A 21,633-nucleotide genomic window follows, 5' to 3' on the forward strand; every position below is an offset into this window, starting at 1 on the left:
CGCGGATGAATCCTACACTCCCACACGAATCGCGCAGCGCCCGTAAAGAGATGAAAAAAGGGAAGAGAAAAAAAAAAAAGGAACAGACACGATACGTGATGACAATCTAACAAAAGCGCGCTATACACCGCAAGTCATGCAATAGCACGTCGGACTTCACCACCACCATGACTCTACGTACGAACGGCAGCCGTCGGCGGATGTGGTCACGCACGCGCAAACGATGACGAAGCGACTAACCACCCGACTAGTCAGGCACACGCAAGACGAGACTGGCCGATTTGTGGGTACCTGTGGGGTGATTTTGGCGTGCGGGGGGGCGGCACTATTGTATGCAAGAGACGAAACCGAGGCGAGAGAAGAAGCGCTAAATGATCGTCTTATAGCTCTATAGCAGGGCTATACTATGCATCATCAACATCCCGCCATGGATGCTCTTGGTGACGAAAACAGTTCCAGCACCGGTAGTCAGTCCTGACAACTTGGACGAAATTAAGGACTGCACGTCGGTGTCGATACGCACACGCTCATGACATGTCACATCGAGTAAGGGAGGAAGGACTTCAACGATCAGCAAGGGTCACTTGCATTATCTACGTTGTGAAAAAAAAAAAAAAAAACGAGGGCAACTACCGCTATCTAAGGTGCTCGAGGGGTATGTAGCAGACAGAAGACACTCAGCAGGTAATAAACGCAACAAAAGGGAAAAACTAACGAGCAGCAATGCGCAACGCAAGGGCGAAGCGGTCAGCAGCGGGCAATACTCTAGCGAGACTAAAGTGTTGTTTGGTGCGTCTCCAGAGTCGATCGTTGCGGGCAAAAAAGAGAAAACGAACCAATGAGGGAGCAATTAAGCAAGGTAGACAAGTCCAAAAGCAGATCAGAGCAAGCATCGCAAGCCTCCCAAACAAACAAAGCTCAAATCATTTCCCTTTCTCGCCCATACATTCTCGATCGGTGCATCTGCCGTTTCAAGAAGATATATCTCTTGACGGGGTATTTCTCTCTCTTCGATGAAAGGAGTGACAGTACACACAAAGGAAATGTTCCGCGAAGGTCTCTCAATCCAGGCCGCTGATTCCAACCAATCCAAAAAGCCATCTCATCCACACCAGAAATGCGGGATCCGGTGGGACGAGACGGGATACCAGAAATAGAGCGGGTGAAAAGGATGTCGTGAAGGTAAAAGCAAATGAAAAAGGAAAACTCTCGCTACACTGCCAATTTATCAAATCGCGACCGTGTCCACAGCATGAGCAGTATTGACGCGCGCCAACCAAAGTCATTTACGTAGAAAGACATGTGCAAGAAAGGGGAAATAGGGGTGGGGTGAGTATATGGAAAAGGGCACGACTGGTCGTAAGGCGAAGGAGAGGCAGAGGAAGAAAGTCGTAACGCAGTCATGAGCGAACTTAGAAGCAGTTGAGCGCGCTCTTCTTCTTCTTCTTGTTGGCCTGGTTCAGCGCAGCCATGCGTGCTTCGAGGTGTGCACGCTCGGCTTCGACCCTCATGCGCGCGTTGCGCTCTTCCTCGACTGCCTGAAGCGAGTAGCGGTTCTTGCTTTGCTCCTGCTTCATCACGTTGATTTCCTCCTCGAGACCAGTGCACTTCTTCTTCCAGGTTTCCATCTCATTCTTGACCTTGGTGCTAGACGCCTCCAAGTCGGTGAGCGCCTCCTCCAGAGTTGCAGTGAGCTGCTTCTCCGCAAACAGGTGCTTCTCGATGGTTCGGATACGAGCCTCTTGGTCCTCGACAAGCTGCGCCTGGGCAATATCCTTGCTCTGGTGCCTTGAGGCGGGCGGCGACGAGGGAATCGCATTGGGCCCTGGAGCAGACGCCGGCGGCGATCCAGGGAGGGGAGGCAGGGGGATGGCCGGGGGTGGCGACGGAAGGCTGGTGTGCGAAGCAGACTTCCGCAGATTGACAGAGTCCTTGGAGTCGGAGCGTTGAAGTGCTGAGTGCGGATCCAGAGACTCGCGGTTGGAGAATCTCCTGGCGCCGCCGAGCTGAGCCTGTACATTACTGTTAACCTAAAGGGCACTGACATCTGCAAAAGTCGTGGAAACTTACCTCAAGTTCGGCAATCTTCTTCCTCGAATCCTCCAACTCCTTCTCCATGTCACCCTTGGCAGCAACGGCCTCCTCGAGCTGAACTTGACGCTCAATCTGCAGAGCAGACAGACGGTTGTTAGCTGCTTGATGTGAATCGTAGTTGGAGTTGAGCTGATCCTCAAGCTCTTCCACGAGACGAGAGCTCTTCCTCTCCTTGTCGCTAATTTTCTCGAGCTCCTTGAGTGTCTCCTCGTTGATCATCTTCAACTCGCCAACCTTGCCCTCCATATCGGCAACGTTGGCACGGGCCTTCTCCAGCTCTTCTCTCGCAGTAGCAAGCTCAGTGGCGGCGGCTTGGTGCTTCTCGAGCAGCTCTTTCCGCTCCTGAATGAGCCTCTCAATATGAGCTTGGACGTTGGTGGCGTCGGTGTCCTCGTTGAGAGCAGCGGAAATGCTCTGGACGAGAGTGACCATTCCTTGGTGCGACCTCTCCAGCTCAGCCTCGTGCTCAGTCTGCAGCTTTGAAAGTTGCTCCTGCAGAGCGGCAGCCGCCTGCTCGTGCTCAGCCAGCTGCGTCTCGAGACGATTGTTGATCTGTTCTATCTCCTGGGCATGCGTGTCTCGGAGCGTATCCAGTCCCTGCTGATGAAGCGCAACGGCAGCCTTGTGCTCTTCGAGCTGTCTCTCCAGGTTAGCGACCAAGCCGCGGTGTGTGTTCAGCTCCTTCGCCGTAAGCTCCCTGTCGCCAGTCTCCGACTCGACTTGGTGCAGAATCTTAGCATGAGACTCCTCGAGCTCTGCCAATCGGGAAGCACTAGCTGCAGCGGCGGCCTTGTGATTGTCAATCTCCTTCTTGAGACTTTCAACGTCCGCGGCCGCGGCATCGGATTGGCCAATGCGTTGCTCTGCAATCCTCAAAGCTTCCTCGAGCTCCTTGATAGTGGCCTGAAGCTCATTCTCGGACGCACGCATCGTAGTGATGGTAGAGTCGTACTTGCTCTGCCACTGAACAACCTCCCGCTGCAGAACAGCGATCTGCTGATTGGCTTCGTCCTGAGAAAGATCGTCTCTCGAGACCTGCGGGCTCAGACCAGGCCCAGGAGACTCGGGGAAGTCTCCCGGCATATCTTGATTGGACTCAGTAGCGTCGCCTGAGTTGCTGATCCTGATCGAAGGAGAACGAGGCGACCCCAGTGCTGTCCTTAGGCTCTCAATCTGTTCAACGAGTTCCTTCTCACGAGCAGAGTGCGTCTCCTGCATCTGCCTGACTTGGGCTTCCGACTCCATAAGCTGATCACGCATCTGAGCTACCGCGGTGATATCGAGGGGAGACGACTTCAAACTAGATCTCTCACGGGTGAGTCCAGAAATGATTGTCATCTTCCCTTCCATCTCTCTGCGAACCTGGGCCATGTCGGCCTCAAGCGCGACAACGCGTTCCTTGGCGGTATGAAGGTCCGTCATGATGGTGTTCAGGTTCGTTTCGAAAGCCTGGATTGTCTCCGGATCCTCTTCCAAGTGGTCCAAAGCAATGTTTCGCAGTGCAGTGAACGAGCGGTTCGCGCGGTCTACGGCAACGATGTTCTGGCTGGACTTCCGGCGGATGACATGCGCGGTAGGTGAGTCGGGGCGAGCAAGCTGGACAGCCTTCGACACTTCGCCCTTCAACTCATCGACATACTTGAGCGTTTCCTGGTGGTCCTTCTCCAACTGCGAATAACGTTGAGCCAGCTCGGCCATGTTCTCCTCCTTCTCCTCGTGCAACTTCTTGAGCTTCTCCATCTCTTGGGCGAGAGCATCGTCATAAGGCGCGACGCTGTCTTCGTCAGCAACTTCTGCCTCGGAGCCCTTCAGAGCGGTCTCAGCATCAGAGGTTGCCGATGTATAGATAGAGTCTCTCGGATTGGAGGACTCCCCAAGCAAGGACAATTCCGATGATAAGGTACGCGAGGATGAAGGTTGTCCATCCTCTTTGATCTCTTTGTTGATCACGTTCACCCCCGCGTGCGCTAAAAAAGAATCTGGTCCAGCAGAAGAAGTAGAAGTACGTTTGTCGGTACGAGCCTCGTCCACAGCCTCCTGAAGCTCGGACAAGGTGTTCAAAGCGGCCTGGTACTTGCGTTGAAGGTCGTCAAAGTCATGAACAGTCGTTTCGTGTTCAACACGAAGATCGAAAAGTTCCTGCGTCACAGCCTCAAGCTTGTCGTTGACGAAGTTGGTTTGCTCAGGGCTCTGAGGCATGTCGTCGGTGGAGGGCGCGATCTCGACGGTCGTCTCCCTGACCTTGTCGGGAGTCTGCGGGCCGGAGGACTCGGCTGATGGGCTAGCAGAGCGTTCCACCTCATGCTCGGGCTCGACCTCCTCCTCGATGTCGCCATTGATAGTCCTCTTCGCATGCCCGTTCGTGAGAACATGATCGGCAGGCTTGTTCTCTTTGTTGATGTTGTCGAGTTCATAGAGAAGGTTGTCAAGCTTGCCGATGCTGCGTTGACGCTCAATGACATGCTCCAGACGCTCGATTTCCCTTTGCATCAACTCGTGGTCCTGCTCAGCCTCAGCGAGGCGCTCTTCCAAAGTGGAGATGTATTCCTCGCAGTTCTGCTCATTCTCACGTGCTCGGTTGAGCTCCTTCCGCAGATCCTGGATGATGGCCGTCTGCTTCTCCTCTCCAGAGGTGATGCCGTCAACCTTGGACTCCAGGTCTTTAAGGTAGCTCTCGTTGCTGGCCTCACGGTCAGCGTACTTCTGGATGCGCGTCTGCAGCTGTTGGTTAAGGCTCTCCATGTAGGCAATCTTGGTCTCCTTCTCGAGCAGGCTGCTCTCACTCGTGGAAAGCGAGGACCGCGTGGTCGACAGGGAACCTTCGAGGCTTTGGATCGTCTTCTCATACTCCATCACGACCTGTTGGACGGCTTCGGCAAATGAATTCGAACGGTTGAGTCTCTCCATGGCGGTCTCTCCAAGAGCATCAGAAAGACCGGATGCGTCTGAACTGTCAGCGTCGCGGGCCTTGGTGAATTCGGCAATGAAGTTTGCGTGGCGCTGACTCAATGCGTTGTAGTTTTCTTGAATGTCCAGAAGCTGGTTTTGGAGTTCGATCTCACGCTCGCCGGACCGCTCCGCTCTTTCCTTCGGCGTGGTTTCCTTGCGGCCAGTGCGCTCCGACAGCCGTATCTGGTCGCGCAAAAAGGAAACCTCGGCCCGCAAGCGCTCGATGATAGCCTTCGCGTCACCCTCGTCAGCGCTCTGTTGGATTTGTGGTTTACTCTGGATTGCACGAGCACGCTGAGCGTACTGGACGGTGTTGAGAGTCTCGCTCAAGTGGAACTCGGCGGGGTTGACACAAGCGACCATGTAGGTGATGGCGTTTCCACCAAGCGAATCTTGGAGCAGACGGGTAAGCTTCGAGTCTCTGTACGAGACGTGCGATCCTGATCTTTGCGAAAGCTGCGAGATGACCTTTCCTAAGCTTGCCAGGCCGGCGTTAATGGAAATACCTTCCCTCGCCCTCGCTCCCTCTGCGCCAGTGTTTTTCAGCCTTTCACTACCCGCGAGATCGACGAAGTGAAGCTTGCTATCCACCGTTACCCAGCTGTCTGAGCCGGACATGGCTTCCAATGGCATTGATCTCCGCTTGTCTTGCACCGACATTTGTCCAGTGGCAGACTTGCTCTTCTTTTGGACAAGGTTCAAGCTGAAGACGGCGTGCGAACGGGAAGATTGCGAGTTGATGGCGGTAGCGTCCGTTTGACGGATGGAGGAACCAAAGTTGAGGGCATGGAGGAGGTCGTCGATAGAATTGATGGTCATCTGCTGGAGACCGGATAAGATTATTCTTCCCTTGGGATCCTCTCGAATCGTGACCTGCGCCCTTTCATATTGCGGCACATCGGCCGGAACCAAGAGATCGCGGAGCTGCTCGTTGTAGATTTCAACATATGAGGCTTTCAGCTGCCAATTCTTCTCTGGAGATTTTGCGCCGGCGCCGGGAAGCCCCATGGTGGAGTATCTTGTTGGTGCACGAAGCCCGGAGCCGCCAGCGGCGGTGGGCGCGGAGTGACCTGTTAAAACTTCGAACAATAATCTCGCCGCACGAGGGACGACACCTGGAGACCGCGTTAGTGGCCGGGACCCTGAATCCGCACTGCAATGCCGACATACCCATCGCTTCCTCGTTTGCCTGTTGTTGCGGGCCCGAAGTACCCATAGTGTACGACTTTCCAGCACCGGACTGGCCATAGGCCAAAATCGAGACATTGTATCCCTGCACAAAAGCATTTACGCTTTCGCTCAGATATTCCCAAACACCGGCCTGGTCTACGGACTCGCCAAAGACGCGATCGAAGACGAACAGCTTCTTGCCTTGCTGCGAATCGACGGCAATTGTAGTATCCGTGTTGACTTGACACGCGCTGTTCCGAAATCTTTGCGGGATGAGCTCATAATTAGGATCGCCGGGCTTAAGCGGAGGGCGGACGCGAATGGCTGAGCAGCGCGTTTGTTAGCAAAGAGGACGCGGATTCACGCGCCGGGGTGAAGTGTGGATACGCACCAACTTTGACGGCGGTCTTGCTGTCTTCGTCGGATGCCCTGCTGCCGCCGCCGGCGCGGCTGCTCATGCTCATGCGACTGCTTGAGCGGTTTGGGCGCATCATGGCGCTTAGAGGGCGCTGGATGCCGCTGGCTGGCGAGCCGGGCGGAGATGTTATCTCCATGATCCCGGTGGTGCCTTCGGCGGGGCGGTGGTGTGGTGGTGAGGGCAGGGCGCACAGGTTGTTGTTCTTACGTGGGCGTGCCGAGGCGCCGAAGGCCAGGTTCAAGATCCGGAGCGCAGGGCGAGAGCGGCACTACTGGGGTAGAACATGCGTAGAAGGTCGGCGGCACGGCAGATGCGCGATCTGTGCGACGGATGCGGTGGTTCGCGGCGCGCTCAGCATGGACCGAGGACGCGGACTCGAGGATGATGGCTGTGTCTGTTGTCGCGGGCGATAGTCGCAGACGGGTCTCGCGTGCGCTGGCGGCGACTGGCCGGGTGCTTTTGAATTTGTTGCCTGGGGGTTGCGTCCCAGGGTCGGCTGTCCTTTCAGGGGGCTCTGGCAGGGCAGGGACCGTTGGCGTTAGACCCGGAAGATAGGAGAACCAGGCGCGCGCTCGCTGGCCGCCGGCGCTGGCTGACGGCTCTACTCTGCGAGGGCTGGCGGAGAAGGCTGCAGGGGGCGCGATCGGGCTGTGGTTTCAGGCTGGGCTGCCGGTGTGTTCTGCCAAACGCAACTTCTGCAGCGCAGAGAGGCGGCTACGCTGCGAAGCAGAGCAGCACACGCGCGGGCGTCCAAGCAGCTCGCTATGGTCCCTGTCCCGGAGGATGGGCTCCCGCTACGATCTTAGCGCGGCCGCGGCCGGGCACGTTGGAGGCTTTTGACGCATTTCTTTTCGCGTGGGCTGATTGCGTCTTTGCTTCAATGGCTCCCTGCCGCCGCCGGACGCATGCACCGCCTCGTGCTGCGCCGGCGCCCCCAAGGTTGGACATGCGCGGGCCGGCACTGGTCGCGGACACACGTCGTCCCCCGCATAAGGCAGCAGGAACAGCCGCTAGCCATGCAGGAGCGCCGCCCGATGCGCGTCTAGGCAGGCACGCGCCGGCGCCTCCCTCTGCCTCTGCTGCACGCTGCACGCTGTCAATCGCGCTTCTAGGTGCTGGTCCCTCCGCTGCCGCCGTTTCTCCGCGCACATCTCCATCCAGGCGCGCCCCGTTGGATGCGCGCTGTCATTTCACGCGCTCCGGCGACGAGCTCCCAAAGGGCAAGGACTGGCGATTATTGCGGCTGCCCATCCCCCCCTCCGAGACCCCATTCGGGCCCGCGCAGAGTCATCTCGTCGAACCGTCATCCATTTTTGGAGATCACCGGCACGTCCGGTCTGAAACGTCGTCGCCGCGCCACCAGGAGGCCCCCGCCCAGCGCGAGCCCAGGGCGCTCGAGACGATCTGCACGCTGGCGACAACTCCAGCGTCAGGGGTGCACTGCTCGCCTACGTGCCAACTGCTCTCGTCATGCCCATCGCACGGCATCGTGATCTCCCCCTCCACTTCGCGTGCGCCTTGCGCCAGATCCAGCGCCGCTACGGCCTCTCCGTCCGTCCGAGTCAGCTACACAGTACACCAGCGCACCACGCCTGTCTGGGAGCCCAGAGGTGCAGCAAACCCGACGTTCAGACAGGGCCACAACCGAAACAAGCTTCTGAGGTTGGGCCGCCGGCTGGCGCAGCACCACGGCGTATATTTTGCCGACGCGGCGTCGACAGACGAGTTTCTCATCTCCCATATTATTCATGGCGTCGTCCCACCAGGCGTGCCGCCGAGCGAGCGCCTCCGGAATGCCTTCCGAGCACAGGCTGGAGCATTTGAACACGTCAAGAGCTTCGGGATCCATGAGTTGTGACACCGGAGATGCTTCCAGGCCCGGCCTGCGAGCTGGCAGACGAAGAGGCTGAGCGTTGCGTAAGCCCGACACGTTCCAAAACACTGAAGAGTGATCTACGGACATGCAGCATGTCAAGGGCTTTATTTTTTCCCTCACTCGGCCGTTTAAGTAGGTAGAACGTGCGCCCCATGCAGCATTCTCAATGCGCCGCAGCCGGGATGGTAAGTCCCGAGATGGCCTAATGCGTATGCCCTCAAGCATGATAGAGATCTGAAACCGTGTGTTTGAACTGACGCACGCTCGGCTTACTTTTTCTTCTTCTTCTTTTTTTTTTTAGCATCTCCTACTCCCAACGGGCTATCACCGTGGTCAATCGAACCTCCCTATTCCCGCGGAGGTTTGCGAAACACCCGCCTTGCGAAGCTATCTGGCACTCTCCCTTTCTTTCTTGAACACGTTGTGGGGGTTGGGCCGAACGGGCTCCTTTTAGCTGGACGCCGGCGAGGTTCTAGTTGCCGCTCGCATACCATTCCGAAGCGACCGAGTATAGCTCAGCGCCGCCAATTACCGCAAGGGCCAGCAGTTCGGCCAGCAGATCCGGACATAACTGTTTGTTTGGTAGCGCCGCAGCTTCTGCGGACTCACTGGAAAAGCAAAATCCTGCACTGGAAGCATCTTCCATGCTTCCCTGGGGAGTCTAAACCAACCAGAGGCTACTCTGCCCTCGATGTGGCCAGGATACTATGATCCGAACATCCGGTTTGGACTGACCCGGATACCTGGAGAGCTTGTTGATGATCTGGCTTCTAGAAGGCGCTATAGTGTTTCAGATCACCTGCTTACAGATCTGTAATCTTGGGGTGGAATGTTCCACTGCTTCCACCGGCCTAGTCCCTAGTGAGGGAATGTCTGACCATAAGTCAACAGTAGTATCATTCCTCAGCTCCAGTGCAAGCAATGGCTCTGCTGCTACTCCTTTTGTGGCCGTTGGAACAGAATCCCCCCAAAGTACAATATCGGACGTGACAGCTCTATTGGATGTCCCAAACTCCACCAATGGCATACGACGCATGATCGAGTCGGGTCAAAGAGCGCTGAAGGGGACTAACAGCCGCTCGAGACAGCCACTATCAAAATACATCTGCCTGCTCAGTCTACTTAGCTGTATCAAGTTGGCTAGGTGACGCATCTTTTTTGCCTGCTGAACCTCAACGCTCACTACGTGCTGGACAAAGGCACATGGTTCATAAGACATGGAGGGGGGAAAGAGACCACTCGGTCAAATTATATGCTCTCTAAATTCTCTTTTCGGCAGTCAGCCATTAGATATCTTGAACGACGAAAAACAAAGATGATGGTGATCACCCGAGACCAGAACCATCCTAATTCAAATCGTTCCCTTCTTCTCGGCCGTAGAGATAAGCAAGCAGAGAATATATTCTCACCACGCAGCAAAGAGTGCTGCCTCGAAAAGGAAAAGAAAGAAATAAGCGCCGTATTTTTTGCGGTGTCCGACTGCTCGACCCTGAAAGCCAATTCATCATAATCCTCTCATGCGTCACCGGCAACGCCTATACCCATGCTCTCCGGCCTCCGTTCCACGACGGGATCGCCCGCAGCATCGAAGCTGCGCGCACCCGTCGCCATATCCGACAGGGCACCCGCCGCCGTCTCCAACCCCTCCCTCTCCCTCGTCTTCTCCACAGGGGCGATGTCCCGCCAGTTGGGCTTAGGCTGTACATCCAGCGTCTTGCCGACCTTGACGTCCTCCCGCAGCATATCACGGAACGTGGCCGTGCTGGCGTTGTCCTCGTTCAGCAGGCGGTCGACGCGCTCCATGCGGCCGAGCTCGGCTTCCATCATGTTCTCGAGGATCAGCTCCTTGGACAGCCACTCGTCCTTGCGGGCTTTTTCTTGCGCGTCGACCTCGGCCTTCAGCTCGTCGCCCTCCAGCGTCGCCCACTGTATCTGCCGCGTCAGCAGCCGCATCAGGTCCGGCGCCGACAGGCTCAGCTCGTCCTTCGTGAACTGTATGTCTTGCGGGAACTTGCGGGTGAGCGGGCTGTGCGGAATGGTGGGGTCGAGCGGCCGGTAGATGACGTTGTTGTGCTCGTACTCGTTCTCCGGCGGCACCGGCGGCTGCCCCTGCTGTCCCGGACCGCTTTGCGAGTGCGGTGAAGCGGGCATTGGTGAGCCGGGCTTCTCAGTGCCATTGTTTTTGAAGACCAGCCGCAGTCGCTGGTTTTTGTTCGACGGGTTCGACGAGTGGTGTTTGGGAACCGGGTCCGAGGGCCGTAGCGCTTCCGTTTCATGTACGGTACGCATATGCTTTGCCAGTGCGTCGGACCGCGTGAACGCACGATCGCATTCTATGTCGCTGTTAGTAAGTGGCTTCACCAACCCGTGCATAATAGCAATGGCCGAGGAAGGCGCGCTAGCGAGTGAGGTGGTGGCAGCAACTTACCTGGCAAAGTGCAGTAGAAGGGCTTCTCTCTGGTATGGCTGCGCATGTGCGCTCTCAGGGCATAGCCGCTGGCATGTGGGATGCCTTTGCGCGCGCAGTCTGTCCACTCACACGAGTACTTCTTCTGGCGGGTGCCGATGTGATCATCGTGCAAGTGATCGACCAATTTGTCCATGTTTCCCAAGTCGCCCGCCTCGCATCCTTCCCACTTGCAGACAGATACTTGCTCCTGGCCGAAGCTCTCCTCCTCCTGCAACCCGCCGCCGCCGCCGCCGCCGCCACCGCCGCCACTGTAGCCATGGTGGGGTGAGGCCGGCACACTGCCATCTGTGTCCTCGGAAATGTAGATATCGGCGTCGTCGTCGGGCTGCGGAGGTTCGGGTGTTGCACGTCGAAAGTTGGCGAGACCCGAGGGGGGGCCGGCGCCGGTGCGCTGGCGTTTGGATGGGCGCGTGCTATCGTGGTCGGCGTCGTTGTACGTGTCGACGCTCAAGGAGCGGTCCTCGATCTTGACATCCTCCTGGAACTCGTCAGAGGACAGCTCTGAGAGTGGCGATCCGGGCGAGTCCATGGTGGCGCGGGATCGGGGGTCTGGACGCGACGGTTGGGAGGTGCGTTGTTGATGATGGCTGCGGGAAAGGGACGGCGACGAGCGGCCATGGTGTTGAGCTCAGCTCGAGCTAGCTGGGCTTTGCCGCGCGCGCCTGCCCAGGCCAGCCGCCCGCGCACGTCGGGGGAGGCCCGAGTGTCCAATGGGCGGCCACGATAAACCTGGTGGTGCGGCGTGCGGAACGCCCACTGCCGCAGTTGTCCCAGCTTAAATTCTCGAGCAGCTGCCACCTCACTTTGCTGCTCCTCACCGGCACCTCGAAGCCGCACAGCGTTCGCCCACGCCGAGGTGAGGCACCGGCCAAGATTATGATTCAATGACGGCCGGTTTCACCTGCGGTCCCACGCCTATACCAATGCGCTGAGATGAGGTTTGCTGCGAAAGCCATGCAGCAATTCTGGGCCCTGGATCCCAGCCGCATGGCGGTGCTCAACAAAAGGTTCGTTCTACATTTTTTGCATTTCCTACACCCTCGAGTGATGACAGAAAGAATTCTGCAATCCTGATGGAGTCCTCCTTCGGGAGTGGTGCCAAATGGTGATTAATTCTACACTTGATCTGACGAGAAATTCCCACAAACGCACGTGTTCTGCTAGTAATCCATTGACAACTGGCTAACAACGTCCTCGAATTAGGCGATCTATCTGATGCAACTCAGCAACTAGCACTTGGCAAGTACCTAACCGTTCAGATGCGCTGATGCAGCAGCTGGGTACCTCCCGCCCTTGACCTCTATCCGCTGCAAAATGTCGTCAATGTCGGCCATGTCCTTGTCAGACAGGGTTATTTCCTTGACGTTCTCCTTGACACGAGTATCTGTGGTCGCACCGGGAATGGGGATCACGATGGGGAGGCCGTCCTTGTTGCTGTGTTGCTTGACCCAAGCAAGGCCGACTTGACCAAGAGTCGCACCCTTGTTCTTGGCGATCTTGTCGACCTCGTCTGCAAGCTTGATGTTCTCATCAAAGACGTCGGGCTGGAAGCGCGGCGAAATGCGGCGGAAGTCGCCCTCTGGGAGGTCATCGAAGCTGCGAATCTGACCAGTCTGTCGACATTTTATCAGCATCTCAACGGCCTCAAACTTGCCATGTGACATACCAAAAAGCCGCGGCCAAGTGGGGAGTAGGCGACAATAGGAATGTTCAATTCGCCGCAGGTCTTGGCGATGTCGTTTTGTAGGATGTCGGTGCAGTACAAGGAGAACTCGACCTCGACGAAGGCAATGGGGTGGACCTTGGCAGCGCGTCTAATGGTTTGCGCGCTGACTTCGGAAAGAGAAATGCCTCCAAGCTTGCCAGCCTTGACAAACTCGGCGATGTACGAAATGGTCTCCTCGACGGGAACGTTGGGGTCCACGCGGGCACACTCAAACGTGTCCAAGAACTTCTTGCCGTCAAGGAGACGCAGGCACTCGTTGATGCTCCTGTGGACGTTTTCGCGGCTGCCATCGGGCTCCAGTTGGCCAGGCTTTGCGCCACCCTTGATGGAAATGACGACCTTGTCGGCGTCTTCGGGATACTTTGTGAAATAGTCCCTCAGAAGATGGAGCGAGTTGCGCTCAGGCGTGCCGTAGAACTCGCCGCCGTTCCAGAAGTTCGAACCACCGTCCAAGGCGGCCTTCATAGCCTTGAAGGACTGCTCGAATGGCGGAGGGTTCTGACGCCAAGTCATGCCTAGAATCCCGTCAGCAATCGACGCCGGCCACCGTGATCGGATTGGACTTGCCCATCAAGCCGAAGCCAGTGGCTCCAACCTTCTTGCCAGCGATCTCAACCATGTTTTCGGGATTGGTTGGATTGATATCTAGAGTATGTTCCGACGAGGTAAGTGAATGAGTGGGTTGACGAGGAGTGGAATGCAGACGAAAACAGGCAGGCACAAGCTCTACTTGAACCCGTCCACAAAGCCAATGGCGGCCCGGCGTTAATAGGTAAACTCACATATATTTCCGGCGACCGAACCAACTATGTCCGTAGACGGATCGGGCTTATTCTGGAGCCAGAGATGCAAAGCTGGAGTGCAGGAGGGGCAGGAGGCAGTGCAGGAACTCGTGTGGGAGGAGGAGCGCCCCGCCAGCCTAAATCCGCTAAAACCGCCGCTCGGCCTCTTGATGTCATCTTAACTCCACCCCTCCGTCTACAACTCTTCATCAGCCATTGTGCCTCAATAAGCAGTGCGGCGCAATTCCGTACGGGTAGCCCGACCAAACTGCCAGCTGCCAGCCGGTTATTCATGTCATCATCGAACCAGGTCCAATGCGGGTTGGGCTCCGTCAACGACTAGAGTGCACTCTAGAGGCAACAGTGGCTTATTCGTCTATAGGCATCTATAACTCAAGAGACTTTACATTGCTGAAAGCAGGAAACTAACCCGTTCTAGCTCAATCTGATCCTCAGGCGTCGACCGACTTACACTCCTCAAATGGAGGGTGGTTGAAGAACCTGACGCCACCCTGCCGCGATTCCTCAATGGCCTCCTTCGCATACTCCTTCATCATGCCTTCATACTTTCCAATACTCTCCGCCGACACCTGGCCCCCGTTCTCCACCAGCACCTTGACCAGATTTGCCGCGTCACGGAACGCAGTCACCGCGCCCACCCCTCCAGACGGCGACATGACGTGTGCCGCATCTCCAAGTAGCGTCACCGGCTCCCTCAGCGGCTCCCAAGCCGCCATCTCCGGTCGCATGCTGAGGACGCGCATCGCCGACGTCTGACTCGGATCCGCCAATTCGAACAGCGCCCGCAGTTTCGGATCCCAGTCCTTGGTCACCTCCAACGCCAGCTCTTTTGCCTCCTCGTTTGACACGCGTACCAGCGCATCGTCTTCCACGCCAAAAACCTCCTTCCTCGACACCAGCACCCAATACACGTAATCCTCCCCCGGGCATCCCTCGACCTCTGCCCTCTGCGGAAACCGGATCGGCTCATACAAGCAAGTCACCGGCGCCCCGTCCGCCCTTCCCCTCTCCTCAACCACCCTCATGCCCTCCAACAAGCCTTCCGGCATCTTCCGCTCCACTCCCCCATCCAACGCCGTCTTCCCGTACACGATACGCCCCCTCGTATCGACCGGCCGCAACGCATCCCCCAAAAACCGCGTCCGCACCCGACTGCGCGCCCCATCCGCACCGACAAGCAAACACCCCCTCGCCGTCGACCCGTCGGCAAACCGCGCGACGACGACCTTCCTTCCACCTTCTTCCACGACGACGTCGTAACCCACAAACGCCTTCCCCCACTGCACCCGCTCCCCCACGCCCCCCTCCATCAGCACCGCCCTCGCCGCCGCCCGATCCGGCGTCAGCGGCCGCGGGCCCCTCATCGCCTCCTGTATGCGCTTCACATGCGCCGCCGACGGCTTGTGTTGCCGCCGCTCCTCCTGTACCTCCTCGCCCGTCCTCGCGTCGATGGCCGCACCCGGCCCCATCCCGAGCAACTTCACATGCGCGCACGTCGCCTCGAACCGCTCGAAGATGGCGGCGGGCAGCGTGTCCTTGAGCGCGGCGATGCCGGCGCCCGAGATGCGGATGCGGTAGCCTTGGGGCCGCGTCGCGGTGCTCGCGTCTCGTTCGTAGATGGCGAAGGGGATGCGCGCGGCGAGCAGGCCTTGGGCGAGGAGGAGGCCGCCGAGGCCGGAGCCGATGATTAGGATGGGGAGGGATTCGTTGTTGTTGTTGGCGGTGGTGGTGGTGGTGGTGGATGGTGACATGGTTGGAGTCATTTTTTTCTTTCTTTCTTTTTTTCTCTTTTTCAAAATTTCTGGGAGGTTTGAGAGGTAGGTTTTGTAGGTAGGTAGTAGTGATAAGATTCAAGAGAGACTTCGTGTTCGAGGACGGGAAAGAAGAAGTGACGATATGGATTGTTCTGGTTGCTGACGGGGAAGCTTATTTCGGCTAAGCTTTCGACGGTCGATCGCGGCAAAAGGCTTGGTTAGTTTCTGTGGGATCTTGACTCTTTCGTCTTCTGTGGCCCTTTCTACCACTAGCCAGCGTGGTGCCGGTCTACTTATACTTGCGCATCACATTCCTTCATGTGCACCACGCCGAAACGCCGTCAACCTCAACAGCCCCGCGTCTCCCGTCTCCGTATCCTCCGTTCACAGCCACCTGGCGATGCCGGGATGCCTCGAACGAGTTGAGCCCGTTAGCCGTAAAGCGTGGGGGCCGAAGGATCGTGGCAGCGGACTAGCGCCCCCGAGGAGAAACACCTGACAGGAAAATGACGCTCCGTCGGGCCCCGAAGTCCGTCTCGTTATCGGGGGGCCGTGTCGCATCTCGGGCCGCGACGGGGGTGAGGTTTGGAAGTCCAATGTGTTTTTTTTCTTTGGCTTGACACCAAAGAGTGATGGAATCGCTGTGGCCGCAGCCGGTTATGTTCCAGCTGTCGAACGCAAGTGGTCTTCTCTATCTTTGCCTGCATGCTTCAATTCGTAAGGTTTGGCTTGTTTTGGGCGTCTGGGATTCTGGTACGTTAGTTTCCATGCTGCTCTGTTGAGGAGCAAGCATTGCCTTCCTTTTCATCTTCCCCGGGTGTGTTGGCGGTCTAAAGCTGTCAATTTTCTTTTCTGGAGCAGCGCAAAAGACACCTGTTGTCCGTGGTTCAAAGTCACTGCAAAGCTCGATTTGAGAAGGTAATGCGGCATCTGTTTATTTGTGGTTCAAGCTATTCATTTCGGATCTTACAGGCATCGATCAAAACTCAACCAAACCCTCAGTTCCGACGAGTAATCAAACGCCAACGCCGATGATACACCCAGCGCCCGCTTCCCGAACTCGTACAATTAAAAGTGCATAAAGGAATGGGAAACGAGGAAGTAATGCAAAAGTCGCAGAGCAATGTGAGCAAACCCAGGGCAATGCAGTAGTAATAGAGCGAAGAAGCACCAGATGAAAGAGGTAGGAATGGAGGGGGAAAAACATATGAGAAGTGAACACCTCGACCCGAGACATTATAAAGCCATTAACCACCAGTGATTGCCCCTTTTAAGCCTTGAGCCTCCGCTCCTCGCACTTGACGCAGACGGGATTCTTCTCCTCGCCACGGAGGAAGTACCTGCCGTCCACAAACTCACCCGAGCACTCCTATTGAAAGGCCATTAGCATCACGTGGGTAACCAAGATTCGGATATAAGGCGGTCACTTACCGTGCACACGAAGCAGTTGGGGTGCCACTCGAACCCGAGTGCTTTCAGCACGGTGTCGGTGACCGGCTTGCGGCACTTCTTGCACTTGGTCGAGTAGCGGTTCGTGTGGCAGTTGACGCACCAAGCATAGCCATCCTTCTCGACAAAAGGAGTCGAAGAGTCGAAGGGCTACACATGTGGTCAGCAATTCGTCAATCAGACCGGGGGAAGTCAATACTCACATCGCCGCACTCCGCGCAGAAAAAGTGTCCAGCGTGCCACTCGGCACCACAAGCCACGATGACCTCTCCCTCGATAGGCGTCTTGCAGCTCTTGCACCTCGGGCTGAAGAACTCATGGTAGTCCAGGTGGCAGTAGAACCGCAGTCCCTCGTCGCCATCCTCCTCCTCGCTGCAGCCCTGCACAATCTCCAGATCCTCGCCATTCCTGCGCCTGTTGATGCGATCAAGGCGCTCCTCGCGCCTGCCGTTCGGCTCCGGGTAAAAGGCGACGCATTCGAGTCCCTCGCCACAGTGGTGGCAGCGGAAGCATTCCGGATGGAAGCGAGCACCGCCGGCACTCACGGTACGACCGGCGATGGGAAGGGCGCAGGAATCACAGAGAGCCGAGGTACGAACGCCGCCGGAAGGGGTCCAGTGGCCTTTCGGCAAAGAATTAGGTGCCGTTTGTGCATGGCGGGGCAGGGGACGACCGTTCTGCGCGGACCTCGGGTTAGGGAGGGGCCTTGCAGAGCCGGACGAAGGCGCGTTGATCGTGGGAAGCGGCCTCGCTGAGCTACCATTGACATTGATGCTCGGGGGGTCGGACACGTTGATGGATGGAATTGAAGGGCCGTTGCCAATTGAGATGGAAGGAACAGGCGGGGCAGCGGGCCGCTGAGGCCTCGAGCGGGGAGAGTCATCGGGAACATTGATTTCTGGAATTGAAGGGACTGAGGGGCCTCTTCTCCTTCCAAACGGCTCGTCCGGCATGTTAATGGTCGGTACGACCGGAGGGTTTGTGTTCTTGGGCGGACTGGGAGGATAGGACTTGGGCTCATGATTGGGCTCAGAAGACTTCATCTCAATCATTCCTTTTGCTTGTTCCTCTTTGAGCGCGACTTCCTTCGGCTTGTAGCCTGACTGGAAGCTGACAATTGGGCGGCCCGGACTATCACTGACCATGCTTGGCGTGGGCAGCTTCGGGCTTCTGTCCTTGAACCTCATGCTCGTGGCTGCACGGATATCATCAGCCCGAATCTCCTTGCCTTCTTTCATTTTGACAGGCGATTCCTCAGGGGAACTTGCCGCAGGGTTCTGGGCCTGCGTAGGGGTAACAGGCGCATTCTCATTGGAAGTGTACGCTGGGTTACGCGACTGCGTCGGCTCATTCCTATGAATCTCGAACCTGTCAAACCTCTTCAAGGTGGTAGGCTGCGGGTCGGTGCTCGAACGGGTCAGGTTGTCGCGTCCGAACTGGATGCGCGAAAAGGGGTTCCTGCGGGTGTGGATTGGCAGCTTCGACGGCGACGGCGGCGCGGGTTTCTGTTCAGGGGACGCAGTCGGAGTAGGCTCCTCGGGCTCCTCATAGATCTTGTCGTTGGGGTTTTGGAACAGGCTGGCACTGAGTTTTCTCTTAGATCCGCTGCTCCGGCGTCGGGGGTTGGGGGGGTCGAACGCGACATGGCTCTTGGTGGGAGACTGCAGGGGCGATTCCATGGTCTTGGAGAGGCGCGCGTCGACTTCCTTTTTGGACTTGAGCTTATCGTCCTTTTTGGCGATCACGAAGTCGTGCACTTTTACGGATGAGGTGCTGGAGCCGCGGCTGCTGAGCGAACTGTTGCGGCCACTGGCGCTGGACTGCGGCGAGGGGGCGTCATAGCTTTGAGCTCGGGCGTGGCTCCCCTTCTTTAGGTGGGCCGTGTAGCTGTAGGGCGCATCGGGGCTCCGATAAGCAGCCTTGGGGTTCTGATGTTTCCAGACCAGCTCGGCCGCCTCGTCCTGGGCGGCCGTGAATATCCTCTGCTCGTCGGTAGCGTCCATGTCCTCCAGAGCCTTCCTGAGCGATGCAACCTCCTGCCGTTCCATCCACCGAGCGCCGCTTTCCCGGTACGAGCGCCGCTGCTCGCCGCTTGTTGAGCGTGTAGACGTCCTGGAGACCGAGCGCTCAATTGCTGCGGGATCCTGCGGCGGTGGTTGCTGCGGTTTCGGTGATTTCTCCGGCTCCTGCGGTTTCTCCGGCTGCTGCGAGTTCCGCGAGGTGGAACGCTTGAACGGATCCCGTACGAGAGGGCGGCCCAGGCTGGAGGAAGCGCGCGGGGCAAGCCTCTCGCGCAGCGAGCCCTTGCTAGGCGACGAAAACATGTCGCGGTGTGAGAGCGCACTGTTGCATCGAGGTGGCTGGGGCTTGGTCGGAGTCAGAGTCGGCGGGTCTTGAGGCTCAGGAGTCGCGGAGCCGAAGGTTCTCGAGGAGCGGAGAGAGCCCAGCGGAGAGGCAGGCAGCGGGCGCGAGCCATTAGGGCGTTGCGGACGGTTGTTGCGGATGTTGCTCAGGAAGGTGCCTGGTCAAGCACGGGTTGGCACGTTGGGCGCGGTGGCTGGGTGTTTCGCACAAAGAATGAGGAGTACTGACCGACCTGCTCGTTGTTCATGTAGGTGGGCCCAGGGATGTTGCTGCCCTTGTCCTTACTGCGCGAGCGCGACAGCATGCTGGGCGGGCTTGGGCGGAATGCTGGGCGTTGATACGCGTCGGGCTGCGGCGGTCGGGGTGGTACGAGGTGCGTGGGAGGAAGCGCGGCGGCAGGCAGGCGCTGGAGGAGCTGCGAAGCGCTGGCGTTGTGGATGGGGATTGGGGCGGTCAAGCGAGCGAATAGAGGGATACGTTGACGGCCAGCGACTGGGGGAAGGGCGGGGACGACGATTTGCTGGCGTCAGGTACGTGCTGAACTGGTGTTTGCTGTTGCGGTGGGTCGTCGGAGCAACAGACTGACAGGTCCAGCCCGGCAGCCCTGCATTCGGCACTCCCGCCCGCCGAGCCCGACAAGCTCAACCTTCCCCGGCTTCCGTCCACCACTCTGCACTCGCGATCCTTCGCCTCTCCAACGGCGGCCTCGTGATGCTGCGCCAATACTGCCGGTCTGGGAAGCTGTGGGGTTGGCGGGAGGATCGAGGGACGATCCCGGCGGCAAAGCGGTACCGCTGTCGTATTGCCGAACTCGCCGCTTCCTAACGATGACGGCGCCGTTGACTAAAAGACCGCTCCTCCGCCAGCCTGCCAGCATGGAGCCAGCACGCCCGGTCTCCTGCGCCCGCCATGGCCTCGGACGAAGTGACGCGGACTCGTGAGCCCTCCATCGCCACCGTCTCGGAGAAGAATGGAGAGGAGAAGAACCTGGACGAGCCGGACAGGAACTTAGACGACAGCCCGCCGTCGGCTACCGCACCGCCACCCGCGCCCGCGCCCGCTCCCGACGTGCCACCCAACGGCGGTTATGGATGGGTGTGCTGCGCAGCAACCTTCTGGATCAATGCCCATACCTGGGGCTTGAACAGTGTACGCTCCTCTCTCTGTCAAGCTGTCTTTTGTCCAGATGCTCACGGCTTCTCCAGAGTTACGGCGTCTTCCTGGCCCACTACCTGTCCAACAATGTCTTCCCAGGCGCAACCCGCCTCGACTTCGCCTTCGTCGGCGGCCTGTCCATCTCGCAAGCTTTGTTTGTGTCGCCTCTCGCCACCATGACTACTCGCCGTTTTGGAACTCGCGTGACGCTGCTCATTGGAGTCTTCTTTGAGACACTCTCCCTGATCGGTGCATCGTTTGCGACAGAGATATGGCAGCTATTCCTGAGCCAGGGCGTATGCTTTGGCTGGGGCATGGGCTTTCTCTTCGTGGGCTCTGTTGGAGTCACGCCGCAGTGGTTCACAACGCGGCGCAGCTTCGCCAACGGCATCGCTGCCTCAGGCTCCGGGCTGGGGGGCTTGATGTACTCTCTTGCGACCAACGCCATGATACAGCGCATCAGCCTGGGCTGGGCCTTCCGCATCCTCGGCATTTGCGCATTCACCGTCAATACCATCTGCGCCCTTCTCATCAAAGACCGGAATAAAAAGATTGGCTCATCCCAGCTCGCCTTCGACTATCGCCTCTTCCGCAGGCCAGAGTTCCTGCTGCTCCTGGGCTTCGGATTTCTCAGCATGCTGGGCTACATTGTGTTGCTCTTCTCGCTGCCGAATTACGCACAGGGCGGTATCGGCCTGTCAGCACACCAAGGCTCGGTCATCGGCGCCATGCTTAACCTCGGTCAAGCGCTTGGCCGGCCGCCAATCGGTTATTTTAGCGACAACGTTGGTCGAATGAACATGGCCTCCGTCATGACCTTCCTAGCCGGCCTGTTCTCCCTCGTCATCTGGATTTTCGCAAAGAGCTATGGCGTCATGATCTTCTTTGCCCTAATTGTCGGCATGGTTGCTGGAACCTATTGGGCTGTCGTCGCCCCGGTCACGACTGAGGCCATTGGTATTGCCGACCTGCCGTCAGCATTATCAATCACTTGGATCGTGCTTGTGCTTCCGACGACCTTCTCGGAAGCTATTGCGCTGCAGATCACGGCGACCAATCACGGTAATTATCTTGGAGCACAGATCTTCACTGGATTCATGTACATTGGAGCTGCAGGCTTCATGTGGTTGCTGAGGGCATGGAAGATTGGTGAGATGGAGCAGTTGGCTGCGGAAAAAAGTGAGTCTGAAGGTGGCGTCAATCCAGTCTCTGAGCATGCGGTTGGGCCAGAGACACACGGAAATGGCCGTGCTGCGAAAAGCAATCTCCTGAAAAGAATGATAATGCTGAAGAGGGTCTAGACGTCGAGTGGTAAATTTGCACAAAAGTTCTAGATGTAGATCTACAAAGCTCATTTCATAGTGTATTGGATCGTGTTGACATACATGGAGCAATAGATGCGTGA

General features: G+C 57.6%; 5 protein-coding genes across 5 annotated transcripts; 1 reads left to right on the top strand and 4 right to left on the bottom strand.

Annotated features, from left to right (window-relative positions):
• Window positions 1–1,412: 1,412 nt before the first annotated feature.
• Window positions 1,413–6,707, bottom strand: SLS55_004846 (uncharacterized protein; the record flags this gene model as incomplete). The annotated part of the gene is made up of 4 exons (XM_066776298.1): window positions 1,413–2,012; window positions 2,071–6,113; window positions 6,214–6,537; window positions 6,605–6,707. 4 exons carry the CDS (start codon window positions 6,705–6,707, stop codon window positions 1,413–1,415), a joined length of 5,070 nt encoding a protein of 1,689 aa, XP_066634179.1.
• Window positions 6,708–10,022: 3,315 nt separating this feature from the next.
• On the bottom strand, window positions 10,023–11,506 carry SLS55_004847 (uncharacterized protein; the record flags this gene model as incomplete). Its single annotated transcript, XM_066776299.1, has 2 exons — window positions 10,023–10,840; window positions 10,936–11,506. 2 exons carry the CDS (start codon window positions 11,504–11,506, stop codon window positions 10,023–10,025), a joined length of 1,389 nt encoding a protein of 462 aa, XP_066634180.1.
• A 718-nt stretch (window positions 11,507–12,224) lies between these two features.
• SLS55_004848 (uncharacterized protein) lies at window positions 12,225–14,249 on the bottom strand (the record flags this gene model as incomplete). Its single annotated transcript, XM_066776300.1, has 3 exons — window positions 12,225–12,590; window positions 12,644–13,218; window positions 13,958–14,249. The coding sequence occupies 3 exons, from the start codon at window positions 14,247–14,249 to the stop codon at window positions 12,225–12,227; spliced, it is 1,233 nt and encodes a 410-aa protein (XP_066634181.1).
• Window positions 14,250–16,530: 2,281 nt separating this feature from the next.
• On the bottom strand, window positions 16,531–19,377 carry SLS55_004849 (uncharacterized protein; the record flags this gene model as incomplete). Its single annotated transcript, XM_066776301.1, has 4 exons — window positions 16,531–16,629; window positions 16,692–16,859; window positions 16,913–19,230; window positions 19,302–19,377. 4 exons carry the CDS (start codon window positions 19,375–19,377, stop codon window positions 16,531–16,533), a joined length of 2,661 nt encoding a protein of 886 aa, XP_066634182.1.
• Window positions 19,378–20,160: 783 nt separating this feature from the next.
• Window positions 20,161–21,529, top strand: SLS55_004850 (uncharacterized protein; the record flags this gene model as incomplete). The annotated part of the gene is made up of 2 exons (XM_066776302.1): window positions 20,161–20,168; window positions 20,260–21,529. 2 exons carry the CDS (start codon window positions 20,161–20,163, stop codon window positions 21,527–21,529), a joined length of 1,278 nt encoding a protein of 425 aa, XP_066634183.1.
• Window positions 21,530–21,633: the final 104 nt, after the last annotated feature.

This window comes from Diplodia seriata (genome assembly GCF_021436955.1).
Source record: "Diplodia seriata strain FDS-637 chromosome Unknown scaffold_4, whole genome shotgun sequence".
Classification (NCBI taxonomy): Eukaryota; Fungi; Ascomycota; class Dothideomycetes; order Botryosphaeriales; family Botryosphaeriaceae; genus Diplodia; species Diplodia seriata.